Raw genomic sequence first — 14,868 nt, forward strand, 5'->3', positions numbered from 1 at the left:
CAGTCGTTTTCACGAAAGCATGAAAGCGTCTTCGTTGTCTTCTGGGCCGGTGATATGTTGGGGTTGGGTTCCACTATAGTGCCTGTACGGACAGTGGACACTCCTGTATTCGTCGCGATGCCTTTGACGTTGTGTTTGCATGTCAAATCGAGGACAGTGTCACAATAGATGTTCTGTTTTCTCGTAGTCGCAAAAAACACATACAGCCACTCCACTTAGCGCTAAGCTCTCACGAAGGCAAGAGCGAAATAGGTAGATAGGGTACGGGAAAGAATAGATAGAGAGAGAGAGAGAGAGAGAGAGAGAGAGAGAGAGAGAGAGAGAGAAGGCGATAAAGCAGACGTGATAAGGTGGATAGATTTGTGGTAAAAAATAAACTAATAGCACGTTTCCAAAACACGCGTGATGCACCAATCAGAAATGTAGTAAATTTTATTTCGTTAGCGCTCACGTATGGGCGCCTTATTCACAGTGAAACTAGTAAAACAAACACTTAAGTACGCTTCAGTAGGTAACGCAAGCAGCGAGAATGCGTCGCCGGAAGTAATCCGTCATTTATTTCCAATCTCTGCGTTAGGCGCCCTGTGACCTTCTCTTCAGCTAACAGACACGCGAAATTCCCGCTACAGGCTGCTGTGTGGCAGCCGTAATGTCAGTAAATTTGCTACTACTTTTATTAGGGCTTGTCCTCGTGTCTTTCGGCAATACCTGTTTTTCCGGCCAGACTGGTTGTCAAACTGTGGATTTAAAGTAAGAATACTTAAATGATATGGAAGATGAAGACAAGGAGAAACTTTGTCGAAAACAAGAGATTAAGCAGGAAAATCGAAAGAAGCAGAAAGAAAAAGTAGTACCGGGAAAGGTGACGGAACAAAAATAAGGAAATAGCAAGCCAAAAATTCGGGATACGAATAAGGAGCAAGGGCTGGGTTCGACGAATCCATGCGAAATTAAGGGAAGAAAGATAAATGCCAAGGTTAATAAGTTCTGTGACAGGGGAAGAAAGGACCCGGTCATTTTCAGAAAGTTCATCGGCAGAGTAAAAAAATTAGAACAGATTAATTAGAAAATGAATAGAGAGAAAAACAAAGGTGACATGGGGGCATAGCAAGTTGCAAGGGAAGCTGGTAATTAGCAAATTAATTAGCTTGATGACACAAAGGGCTGCGGTCATTGACCTCGCCAGAAGCTCGCGAGGTCCGGGCAACCGTGCGGGTTCATTTTTTATGACTGCGAGCAAGGAATGTAGCTCTGCTCCGTGTTCGCAATTTCGTGTTCGTGTTCTCACCGAAGAAACGTATTCCTTTAATTAGGATAAATGTACGCCTCGCATTTTCTTGCACAGCGTCTAATTACCCGCTTTACGAAAGCGATTATTTCTCATAGATTCCCACATCTGCTTTGAATTGGCGTAATTTCTGTTTCGTTAAAAGGAACATGTATTTCTGCGTCGATAACAGATTGCGCGTTCAAGATCGCGGTCAATGAACCCATATTACTTTCGAGGTGTACACCAGGTGTGTTCTTTTAGATGCGCGAAATTTTAGAAATTGTGTTTGGCAGATGACGCAATGCTAAACATTGAGCTAAATTACTCGATGAGGCGGCCATTACTTATCATAGTACCCCATTATCGTAATTATCTAATTATCATTATTACAATAAGTAACTTTTCATTTACTTTCGTCGCGTATTTAGGTGCTGCAACCTTGCGAAAGGTCATTCCACCCAAGCAAATTACCTTCATGCGTGCTTTTGTCACAAGTCCCGGCTGAGTTCACCTTTGCTATGAATGCAGCTCGTGCTTGCAGCTGTTGACTTACAGCGTGGCAAAGTTCACCGGTGCTGTGTCGCCCTGGTAACTGCAGCGCAGCTTGTTCCTCGTAGCACTCCTCTTTTCATTACGGCGCGATGGCGCAACGATTACACTTGCAGTGTAGACCCGACACTACTGTTAGCTTTAGCAACAACATCACGACGCGATGTTGTCCGAGTGAAAGTTACGTCACCTCGTTGCAGAGCGCGGGCAATCTATGATAATGGAACGAGAGGCAGATGGGCGCAAACAGAAAGTCACTCGCTGTATGACTGTCTGTGCTGGCAGGCGCAGGCGTTGTGCCTTTCACGCTCGAGGATGAGGTCACTGCTGCACTCCCCATCCCTTCTTGTCGCTGCTCTGTGCTTACTTACCAAATAGAAGAGTTAACGAGGTGGCCCCTCTTGTTCCCTGAACGTCAGCACTCCCACTTTGTATGTTGACACAGCGGCCATGAAGCCAGACCCTGCTAAGAAATTGCCGCGACTGTCAAGTTTATTTCTCTCACGTGACACCTGTATACTGTGTGCTGCCGTTTGTTTCGTTTGGTTTAGTTATGTTTTGAAGAACTGCATGCCATTAATAAATCGCCGGGGTTCCAGGCACCATACGCGGATTGTGAGCGCCGTGGCAAAGAAAATCGAAAGTTATGCCGGTAGCAAAGCACAGGTTCTTCGATTTCGTTTTTCTTTACTTGCGCCAACCAAATTGAAAATGCAACATATCCTTGCGAATAGAGCGAGTTCGAATACATACATGATGATGAGCGCGCACGCAGAACATACTTTCGAGGACATACATGTCTGTGTTTCCCTGTTCTATCTCTCTCCCCTTTTTTTCAAATTTGTTTAGTAGAAGTTTACCTTAGATGTGACGTAAAACGTGTTAAGCTTGCAATCTAAGCTGATTTTAATGAGCTTAAAGGCTTAAATGAGGGTGGATTGGCGTGGTGGAAAAATTACGCACTGACCGAGGAGAAGGAGGGCAAGTCAGCTTCACAAGGTGCCGATGAGCCTGGTGGTTTGAGGGTGATGAGAAAAACAAGCAAGGCGGGCACGTTCTGGAGAATAAAAAGAAAAGCTTCGCTATCCAGAAAAGTCTGTGAAGAGAAAGTGGAAATGTCATGTGTCCTCGGGCTTGGGAAAACCGCCGGCGCTGGCTCAGACGCTAAATGAGCCGAACGTTCTTATTGTTCATCGTTGATTCAACAGTAGTGGCAGCAGCGTGGAAACCAGCCAAACGTTAGCTCCGCTAGGCGGGCTCGGAAGCGTGTGCAGGATGTTGCTTAACGAGCAACGTCGCAGTGCGATATAGCATGGGCCACAAATTTTACCCCTGCGTCGTAATTTTTTTTTTGTTACACGGACGAATGTTGGAAGTCAGAACTGGCGATAAGCGTTCGGGCAAGGAGGCTCACTGCAGCCTCACTCGCATGCCGGCGTCGGCGGCGCTTGCTGTGCTTCGCCAGATCTGCTCCTGATATAACCAGTCATGCACGACAATGGAGTTGTTCTATCCATGGGGCCTTCTGTGTACGCGCGCAGTCGCGTGTACTCTACCGCTGGGGCTTCACTATCAAAACACCTGCGAAAGCGGCTCAGTGGATAGGGTGTTCAGAGGGGGTATTCTGAAAGAGTGCACCTAGTGGAATTGTTCGTTTCGGCCGCTGCAGATCGGCTAGGGCGGCTCGCCTCCTCCACTCTCGTACATCTGCATCCAATCAGCAGCGGCTGAAATGGACAGTCCACTAGGTGGAGTCTTACAGAATGCCCCCCCCCCCCCCCCCCCTGGGCTATAGGAGACGCCGTAATAAAGGAAACCTAAATTAAACCATCTGGAGTTCTTCAACAGGCAACGACATCAAATGCGCGAACGTTTTTTTTTTTTTTTTACGTAAGAATGGCACTACCGGTGCCCAGAATTGATACCGCGGATTTACGCACAGCAGGGGGGTATTCTGTAAGAGTCCACCTAGTGGACTGTCCATTTCGGTCGCTGCTGATTGGATGCAGCTGTACGAGAGTGGAGGAGACGAGCGGCCCTAGCCAATCAGCACCGGTCGAAATGGACAGTCTACTCGGTGGACTCTTGCAGAATACCCCCTCAGGTATGCCTCCTATGCTAGACATTATGAATGAAAACGCTGCTTGGGTGCATCACTGAATAAAAGCGCATTAGCAAATTTCTTCTGTGAGAAGCAATTTATCTTGAGACAGCGAGATTGAGGAAGTACTATCTGTCACTCTTTTTTTTTCAGATACACTGTCGTCTCAAACTTCCAATTATTCAGATTGGTCATGCTCAGAGGTGATGGGTAAGTAGTTCCTGATTTTGTTTTTCTTGGCAGAAGTATTTTTTTAATAGTAACTGCTAATGAAGGAATTTTCACACAAGTCCTTCAAACATCTGACTCTTGCAGGCTGCCGATTGGTCTCCTATATGAATGAAACGTTCTCGTTGACACGTTGCTTAGGTGCCCCTATGCAGCGATTCTACGAAGATGGAAGAGATTGATGCTGTGGACGCTTAAAATGCAATACGTTTTGAATTCTACTATTGTGAATATGTCAGAATGTTTCATACAGCGGCGAAAATCAAATGCTCGAAATCCTTTATCCTTTTTCAACGGTAACGAAGGACTAGCGAAAATATGTACACAGATAACATCATTAGCCCCTAATGTGAACAACAAAGTGGAGTGGTAATCCTCTGTGTGAAGGTTCCTTGTTTAACGCTTGCTCTGATAGTAAGCTTTTAAACATAAAGCTTTTAAACATTTAAGCCTCTTGCCACAAAGCAAGATGTTCGTGATTTGCGGACACCCTGTTAACCTTGTGGAATGTTGTTCATTTCATTAGCTTGCGTCCCTAATTGGAAACACAGCAAAATCACTTTAAATCTCGGTGACCCTGCCACAAACGCGTTTGTGGCTTATTAATTAATTATTCAAATAGGGAGGCGCAAGTTCTGAGTAGCGATGTTGAATAGTTAAGCTCATCGAGTTTTCCATAGTTAGGTGCCTGAGTAGCCAGCATAATTCAATCTTTCGCTGCTAAATGAAAGGAACTTTCGTTCAAATTGTTCCACTGACTTCCACAACAAAATCGATCCTGTATGTCGCACATACTTAAATAGGCAACACGGAGTTCTCCCGAGCCTCCAGCTTCCTCTTAAGCTGCAACTACATATGACGCATGCTGTCAGCATAGCTCTGCGGTGTCGTCTAAATTCGGCGCGCTATTTCGAACATTGAAGTACCCACAATGTTCATGCAGCCGAAATTGGCACTATGGGATTTTCGTTTTGGCTATTTATACTTCATGGTCAAGAATTTCAGCTTGGAATATACGGAGTGGTAGCCGCGCATTGAAACGTGGACGCGCCAACGCCTGGCGGGGTCACGCAAGAAAAAATGAGACGGATACGCCATCCATGGAGTTTCTGATTTAGCCTTCTCACGATGCGGCCCTCGCGAATGTCAACTAAATAGGAGTTGGATGAAGTGTTAAAGAAACTTCGGAGCCGCCATTTTCGGCGTACCACAATCGGGTATATGCGTTTATCTTCATTTTTATCTCCGGTGTCACTGTGGAACTACTGATGGAGAGTTCCTATACCGTGCGCGTGAAGTCTCCTGCAACTGCCACATGTGGCAACTAAACGCTTCGGCAAAAGGCGCCATTGTTCTTAGTTTCTTACTAAGAGCCCCTTTGGCATCACCCGTGAATACCGCCATTCTGAGCTCCGTTGGCGATGCAAGCTTTGGGGAGTAGGGCAAAATCACGTCGTATCTTCTGCGACCTGGACAATGGCCATGCGCCCAGAAGTCAACAAAGAAACGATGCCTCGTCCCGGTCAGCGAGCACTTCTCTCGAGGCTAGACTCATTTGGATTCAGCGTGGTGGGCCGCGCCCTATTCGATAAGAGGTGAGGGAGCGGCAAGTCGCATTATCATACGGCTCACGACGAGCTGTGCATATAGTTTCGGCATTCAGCCATTGTCCTTTCCTCGTGGCCTCTTTAGTTTTGCGTATGGGCGGCGTTTTTCTCACGTCACATTGTTTCTCGGTGAGATGTGCCTGACACTCTGATTGGCGACAAGCTCAGAAAGTGCTTCATCACCGGCATTGATGTTCTTGAGAGGGCGCGTACATTGATTTACTCATGGCTGCTCATGGCTGCCGTCGATGCTGGATGCAGATGCGGACACTGTATACACGCACGAATGACCAACGAGGAAAGGAGACTATAGTAGGAACAGGAATTCTTTGGCTGCTTGATTATGCAACTCACTGAAATCTGCTTGCCTCTTAGCCGACGAGATATTGTGCGTCCTCTTCTCGGCCTTCCTCGAGTAGTCTGGTCTCGCACTGTCGTAGAGGAAGAGTGATTGGCGTGGCAGGTCGCTCGATGCAATGAAAGCCGTGCTACGTCTAACACTTATACAAGGCCAGGGCCTCATGCGGGCATGCTATTTCCCCATTCTAATGTCGGAAAACCGCACCTATGACGCCTGTGACGGCGGTGAGGCAATCGCGCATCTGCTTTGCATTTTTCGCGCGTTACCAAATAGAGAAAACGACGCTGTGTGCTGCGCTAGAGACACCAGAGGAGTAAGTGACCACTGTCGGAAGATCAGGTTAGAACAGTAGTCAGAAGACTCACAATTGGCGTCTGGGCTAAGAGAGAGAGAATCAACTTTTGTGCTGAGCCCTTAGTGACGGTTGGAGCGCGCTGGCACCAGATGGGGTGGAACCTTCTTCTCAGGTCCCATATGCGTCCAGCAGTTCCTGGCCCCTAGCCGCCAGCGCGAGCTGGTTCGGTAGGTCGGGGCTGGACAACAAGGTCTCCCATCGCTCGGGGGGGTTGGGACTGGGGAGGGTGGGGGGTAGGGATGGGGGGGGGGGTTCTTGAGCTTAGTGCACTCTGCAAGGATGTGTGCTAGAGTGCCTTTTGACCGTCTGCAAAAAGGGCATGAAGTGTCATGCTCTGTTGGGAACATCTTGTGCAAGAGCACGGGATGCGCTAGCGACCCCGCTTGCGTGCGTCGCACGATCGTTTGCTGCATTCGGTTGAGTTGCGGATGCGGACGGAACGTTTCCTTGTGCGCTCGTCATTTTCTACGATCGTCGGATTTACAACGTACGCTGTGACAATGGTGAGCGTTGTTTGTGCATATCACTTTTCCTTCCTTGTCTTCAATCTCCCCTCCTTTTTTTCCCGTGCAGTGGAGCAAACTGATGGCATTCCTGGATAGCGTCCTTGCCTTTCCTCTCTCTCTTCATCTCATCCTTCCCAACAACCACTGACTCACTCATCCGTCTGGAGCTCTCTCTACCCTCTGTACGCGTATTTCAGAATGAACGGCTTGAGCACACTAAATACCATGGTTCATTCATTCGTACGGTCTGCAAAGCATAGTGAGAAGCTCGCAGCGCGATTGACAAGAAACTCATTAGCGAGCTCGTAACGCCGGCCAGCCGTGACTTCGCCGTTTTCTCGTATTACGTAACGGCTGAACGCAGAAGTTAGATGAGGACCTCGTATACTGTGCCTACTGGGCAAAGAGACTAGGCCGTGAAATTTCACCTCGCCTGTTAGCGGTCTGTAAAAAGATGTACGTCTCTCCACTGAGCCGCGATGTTTTAACTTTTCGTAGCTATCTTCGCTTATAGCATACACCCGCTTATCGCGGTGTACCGCTAACGTTGTACGGGGATCAGCAGCGTGCACCTGCATTTGCCTTCATTTCCTGCTGTAGGCAAACGATGAAGAAAAGGTTTAGGAAGTATAAGTGGTTTTCAATAGCCGGCGTTAAGTTTTCATTACGAGCTTCGTTTCATGCGTATACAGTCATATGGATGTGTGCGCAGTCGTCCAGTACATTATTGCTAATACGAAATAATTGGCGAGTTGAATCTGTTTACTTTGCATTATTAGTTTCAGTGCAGTTAAGTTCAGGCTTTCTCAATAGTTTTCTTGCGCAAACTTTTCCTTTCCCACTAATTTACCTTTATCCACCCTGGTCCAATCCAACATAGCGTGTCTAAGCCACGAGTTAAACGGAAAACAAAGCAAGAGAAGATAATGCGGTGTGCCTACGCAGTGTATGTGCGCCATCGAAGAAAGAAATCCAATCCAATCCAACTAGCTCGATTCTTAGTCAGTCCGCGATAGTGGGTATGAGCCACCCGTAGTACCAACCAAACCTTCTTAAACTGCGGAAATGATCGCCGTATCTTGTCAGCGGTCTCACTCTAATCGCATTCCCGACTTCTTAACCATATTTTAGGCATAATTACTGGCAATTATCTTAGTCTTACGATAACATGAGCATAATTATTCGTCAGGTAATATTTTTCCGCCTGACTCCGTTTCTGCACGTACAGCACTTCCAGCATCATGAAATTAGAGAATGCTGCAGGCACTTCCTGCAGTGGTTCTTCCGTACTTACGGCAGGTTAGCTATTGGATTTAAACAACAGGTCACAATGGATTGCATTTAAATAAGAGAACGGATTCACTTAAAGACTATCCCTCGGTTGTGTTGCTATCTTCGTTTAGCCTAATTCGGAATATACGTCACTCCAGCTAGGTGCAGTCATTCCTGCCTATCTAATATCTATTTGCCGTAATCTCGGAGTTCCATCATTTCTGTCTCCCTTGGACAAATTATTGGAGCCCATGGAGATAACGTAAAGTTTCTCTTACAGAACAGCGTTGTGTATATCACCATTAAATTTCTAGTTATCCATGTCTGCTCGTGCTGGATCTCATTCGTACTATTTTTGCAGTGCACCGAAATCTGTTGAGCACTTTTTTATCCTTACGGTGACTTTTGAAACAAAGATATATTTTAGAAATTCTTTAGCCAGTTGAGATTTTCACTTACATCGTTAGCCATTCTCTTAGGCAGCCCTCACTAGTTTATAGCCACTGAAACGTCTCCATTGCAATTTATATATTTTGTTTGGGGTACAAAACAAGACTTTATAGCTTCTATTATTTGACATTATTTTGTTGCAAAATTCATTGCAATTTTCTTTTAACTGCCTCATCTTCCCTCTTTGTACCCGCAGCCAAAATCTAATGCTCAAAGTATTACTTAGCCTATTGTGTTCTTTATTAATATAAACTAACCGGCTTTTGTCAGGAGACAAAATAATACCGAACCAATGGAGAGAGAGAAACCTTTATTTGAATTGACTTGGGGAATCTCCCTCGTAAACCCCTTTGCTCGAGGCCCCGTTGTCCCTGGTCACTCAGCGTGCTGGCTGGATCAGCCCTCGCTGCTCCTGTGGCTCTGAGCTTGATAGCACAGCTAGGTCAGCAGAAGTCAGCACAGCTAGCTGTTCAGCACAGCTGATCAGCACAGCCCAAGAAGAAGGTGAGAGCATTTCCAACTACAGTGACATAGATTGGACTTGGCACCAGGGGAGGGGCATTATGTAAGATATTGTGTGGGATGGAAGATGTGAAAGGTATAGAGACAAGGTAATGAATTAGTTTGTAGTTGCTGTTACAGCGACGGTTTCTTCTAGTTAAGGGTGCAGGGTGGTGAGAGAGTGTTTCCTTTGTCTTTAATGCTGTAACTGTACCATACGTGTAACTGGATGCCTCGATGACATTGTTGAAAATTCTGCGAAATGGAGTTGAACTCGGAATAATGAGTTTCTCGCACAAAATTGAGCAGTGCAAGTGAAAGTACTGGCAGTGCTTTCGATCTTAGAGTGGCCCTGAATGCCGACCAAGACATAATGCAGGCAGCGATTCGGTAACCCACTGTCGTTTGCCTAATGTCTCTTTGAAGGAGGAGGAGGACACAATGCGAAATATTCCCGCTAAATTTCACGCATTTCTCGTGCCGGCCGTCTAAATTGCCGTGTGACTGGGCGCTCGAGGCACTTTTCGTGTATTCGCTGGTTTTTTCACGATCGGAAAAATATTTTTATGTAGCACGTATTGAGGAACATAAAGCTGTATCGGGAGTTTTTCATGTCACTCTGCAATTTTTTCATTTACACTTTTCATCTAACTTTAATATTTGATTAGTCGAATAATTAATTGAGACTAATTATCTAGTTATGCGCAATGAAGAGAAGACAGCTTGAGTATAACGGAAAGGAAAAGGCTGCCCTTGGCCGGCCAGTCAGTTCATCTAGCACTATGAAATTTTACGCTAGCACAAGAATGGTTCTTTTCGGATATGTAAAGCGCCTCACTTAACTACTTCATTTATACAAAAAGAAGCTTTATGCAGTTGGTATGGTGAGTTTTTCATTTTTCTGTTTTACGTGTATTACAGGCACAAACAGAGGGAAGGAGGTTGTAATTACTGAAGAAAGCGAAGAGGGTCGCGATCGCGTTGTAGGCATTTGGAGTCCCGTGGAATGTCCGGTCACGTCCTTCTCGGCAATGCCAAGTTTCGGTTACCCTATTACGATGTCAAGAATACCGCAGTTAAATCTGTACATGAATAGGTGCGAGTTCGCGCCATCGAACCTTTGTGCGCCGTGTGGAGATATAGAATCACTGGATCCTTCCCTCCTTTTTTGCCGAAAATATTATTCCTAAAGAAAGACATACTTAGAGCAGACCCTATTCAGTATGGACCTTCATCTCCCGGTGATTATTAATTCATCTCTTGGTGGAAGTACCCTTTGTGGAATACGAAAGGAAGTCTGTCACAGTGCGCATGAGTGCGTTGTTGCTACAGGGAGACTTGTTTTAAACATCATTTCCTCGTAGTTAACACTACATCGCCTTACTTCTATAGAATGACGTCTTCATCGCAATTGGCACGACCACTTTTCAAGAAAAGAAGACAAAACAGAAATGATTTATTATCACTCCTAATTAAATATATTTTATTTTATTTACATTTGTTGCCGTCTCAGTGTGATACATCGCAGGAGTGGGTACAGAAGTTGCTTATGTAGGTAAAATAAAACATTTCCTAGCATACCAGCATACCACTGCAACATACCACTGCAAGCGTACGAAACACGAAACTGCATCAGCGTGCAAGCAACAGAGGAGCATGTTGCATATACGCGTAGATTGTAACAAAAGAGCAAAACACAACAATATTGCGTCTGAATAGCATGTATTGAAGTTTACAAAAATAAAAAGATAGAGTACGCAAGCGGATCTTTGAACTAACGGGACATATGATGATGGACTTATTTTGCAAATTTCGCGGAAGGTAACTGCCGAAAGAAGCCGTCAAGGCCATTCCAGAGTTCTACTGTTTATGGGAAAAAATGCAAATTTAAAACTAAATTTATAACAGACGCGCTGGGGTACCATGCACTACAAGAATTGCAAGAGTTCTCGAAAAAAAAAAGGCAAAGGTTATGCCTGTAGCAACACGTGCTTTTTTTCTTTTATTTTTTTTTCTAATTATTTGTGGTAACACTCGTGGAAGCATCCCACGTGACACGACGTTATCCTGAGTAACTGAAGTAAATTTGGAGGTAGTTGGATTGTAAGTCGAGATTGCTTTGCCAACAGGGTTTTGAGCTCGGAAGCACGTTGTTTACGAGATTCGGAAAGTAGTGCGAAGTTGGTTAACCTTTCATAAATATGTGCATTTGGGAATGCATTGCCGACCTTCCTTAGCTTCCTCGGTTCTCATCGTGCTAGCTTGTGTTAGTGATCTTGCGTACCTCGTAGTTATGTTCTCATTGTGCGCATGTTTCCTTCTTAGTTTATGTTACTTTGCAGGTTCATTAGGCCTCATGGTTTAATTTTCATTGGACGCAAAAAAAAAACAAATATTAATCATAGAACTCGTCAGGAGCACAGTACATTAGCGAAAAGAGAACTGTGCGTAACACAGCTAGACCAGCCGGTTTGTATAGCCTTCGTGTAAAATCAGCATCGATGCCAGTTATGACCAACGTACTTCGTTCTATTGCTTCAGTTCCAATGAATCTCGTATTCCACGCTCGGGTGAAGTGCGCAAAATTGTGCAGATATTTTATAAACCTGTCACACGACTGGAACGGAGCTTCTAGCTTGTGCAAACGGCCGTGGTGGGTCAAGGTGATAAAGCCGACGAACGTTTTTCGTTCATGATATATTCGGCAACTGCGCGGGATACAAGCGAAACGCGAGTTTCACGAGCGCGCTCTGCAGTGCGTACAAAATTGTTCCGTAGGGAACGCCGTGCTGCGATTATCACGGGTCACAAATTTCACTTTTGCCTCGTAAAATTTCTACGGATGGCTGTCGACAGTTGCAGCATGCGAAACACGTTGCAATGCTCCAGCGAGGCTTGCTTCATCTTCGATGCTATCGTGGCAGCAATTTCTTTACTTTCTTTATTTTTTTAGTATAGTTTATCTACAATAGTACTGAAATGCTTACATTTACGGACAAATATTTTGCGGAATATGGTCCCACGTTCTGATGGCTCCACACTTTGGTTAAGGTGTACGTACTAGAGCTACAAGTAAACAGAGGCTTGAAACGAAGACCCGAACGGGAGATCACAAAGGCGACATAGGGGGCGCTAAATATGTCCCAAGTCCTTCGTTCCACTGCGAAAGACTTTGTGTTCATTCCTTTGTACTCAACCAACTTGCCCAGCAAGAAACATCGCCGAACGTTATGGCTTTGAAGCCATATCTGCTCAAGCCTTGAGTGGTTGTGCATGCTCGATCACGTAGCTATTTTATTTATGCATGGGGCCATTTGCGACGCGCTGTGCACATGCGTCGCGTAATCGCTCACTGCACTATCAAAAAGAAAGAAAAATGACCAAACAAAGATTTAAAGGATGTGCTGTTTGTGTGTGTGTGTGTATTTTTAATGAGTCCGAGGTCGTCGTATTGACCCCCAATTGCGATAGCCGCTCTCCAAATAGGCAATACGGTGCAGATTGCAAAAAAAAAAATTCGTGTGGTAATTTTTTTTCCACGCTTAATAATACACGATGCTTCAAAAGGTTAGGTACCCTTCAGTACAGCGTCCCTTCTAGCTAAGATGTTTCTCTGAAATAATAGGTGCCACTAATGAAAACGGGGTTGGTAGGCATCGCAGAAAACGGAACGAAACCTGAGAGAGAAACTTGAACGAAACTTGAAACTTGAACTCTAGAAGGTCATGCCATGTCGCTACGAGTCTGGTCTCTGAAGCCGAAGTAGTCTTTGATCTCACTGTAGAATCTGAAATTACACCGATGTCACGTGAACTAGAAACGGTGGAAACGAAATTTTCGAGGTTAATCCTAAATTTACGTATTTCACTCTGCGTATATAGCGCATTCGGAGTGTGTTTCCTGAGGAAGAAGTAATTTTCTAACACGGCGACCCGGAAAAGCAGCCACTTTTTCTTTTTTTTATTTATGTTTCTCTAGGAGGGGGGGAGGTCGTAAGGTGCATTCTGGTTGGTCTTACTCATGGCAGGATACTAGCAGAGTTAATTATTTTTTATTTTAATAAACGCGTTGTCCTTGGCGCAAAATAGAACAACATGAAGCAAGGGAACAGAAAAAAAAAACGTGAAATAGCTGCAGGTGGCTTCTGCTTGTGTTTATTGTATAGAGACGCCCCAGATGGTGTTTCTTTTTACAAAATAGCTACACGGCGTCAGTAAACTTGTTTTTAAAGTTTTTATACTTTGGCTAAATGCTAACTAATGGAAATGTGGTACTGGACGAAAAAAATGAAGACGTGATAATCTTTTGCTAGACATGACCTACTGCCGCGCGATCCCGCGTAGTGGGTTGAGCCATATCCGTAGGCACTAAATCAAACCAAACCATGGCCGATTCCCTATAGTGGGTAGGAGCCACATACGAGATAGGAAGCAGCATCGGTTCATGGCCAATGCCAAAGGCTGGATGTGTGCCCCTAAATTCCAGTAACAGCATCTGCGTCCACATCGACAAACCTGTTTGTGTAAGCTGTTTCATTTGTCAAGCGCCTATTCACTCGAAATGGCACTCGTATTCTTAATAACAAGTTGCGGACGAATCAATTTTTTTGCATGTTACGAATGACTTCACTACAACTGCAGCAAATGGTCTACCATATGGTTTTCGTAATTCTTCTCACTCTCTGATTCTTCGGTATAGTCAAACGGCCGAAGCGGCACGGTGGGTGGGCCCGTGTCCAGTCATCCGCGTGTATATAGCGGTGTGTGTTTTCAAACTGCTGACCCACTTTCCAGTTAGCCTGTGTGCCAAGACAAAGGCGACCGATCTTACATTCTAATCAGTGCATCTTTGTGCCCTCGTTTAATTTTGCTAGGTGCAAAGGAACACCAGTTCTTTCTCTGATTGACTTATTTGTTCTAGCATCCACTGGTCGCGGTCGGCAGTTTGACTTAATTTTAACGGTGAAAACGAAACATTCACTTCCTGAAAGCTAATTCGACAACTGAAAAAAAAATATTTTTAGACATCTTTGCCAATGCCAAAGGCTGGATTTGTGCCCCTAAATTCCAGTAACAGCATCTGCGTCCACATCGACAAACCTGTTTGTGTAAGCTGTTTCATTTCTCAAGCGCCTATTCACTCGAAATGGCACTCGTATTCTTAATAGCAAGTTGCGGACGAATCAATTTTTTTGCATGTTACGAATGACTTCACTACAACTGCAGCAAATGGTCTACCATATGGTTTTCGTAATTTTTCTCACTCTCTGATTCTTCGGTGTAGTCAAACGGCGGGAGCAGCACGATTATGCCACTGGTGGGTGGGCCCGTGTCCAGTCATCCGCATGTATATAGCGGTGTGTATTTTCAAACTGCTGACCCACTTTCCAGTTAGCCTGTGTGCCAAGACAAAGGCGACCGATCTGACATTCCAATCAGTGCATCTTTGTGCCCTCGTTTAATTTTGCTAGGTGCAAAGAAACACCAGTTCTTTCTGTGATTGATTTATTTGTTATAGCAAGCATCCGCTGGTCGCGGTTGGCAGTTTGACTTAATTTTAACGGTGAAAACGAAACATTCACTTCCTGAAAGCTAATTCGACAACTGAAAAAAAAATATTTTTAGACATCTTTGCCTTTAGTTGCACTAACTCTACTTTTTTGCTGCTT

The 14,868-nt window shown here is 44.9% G+C and overlaps 1 protein-coding gene across 1 annotated transcript in view; it reads left to right on the top strand.

Moving 5' to 3' along the window:
* Positions 1-4,078: 4,078 nt before the first annotated feature.
* Positions 4,079-14,868, top strand: part of LOC142559501 (uncharacterized) — a 45,682-nt gene continuing 34,892 nt past the window's right edge. The window contains exon 1 of the mRNA XM_075671090.1: positions 4,079-4,130. Within this exon, the coding sequence (XP_075527205.1) occupies positions 4,127-4,130 (4 nt within the window). The 5' untranslated portion in view covers positions 4,079-4,126. The remainder of the gene's footprint in view (positions 4,131-14,868) is intronic.

The sequence above is a fragment of the Dermacentor variabilis genome, chromosome 10 (assembly GCF_050947875.1).
Source record: "Dermacentor variabilis isolate Ectoservices chromosome 10, ASM5094787v1, whole genome shotgun sequence".
In the NCBI taxonomy this organism is placed as follows: Eukaryota; Metazoa; Arthropoda; class Arachnida; order Ixodida; family Ixodidae; genus Dermacentor; species Dermacentor variabilis.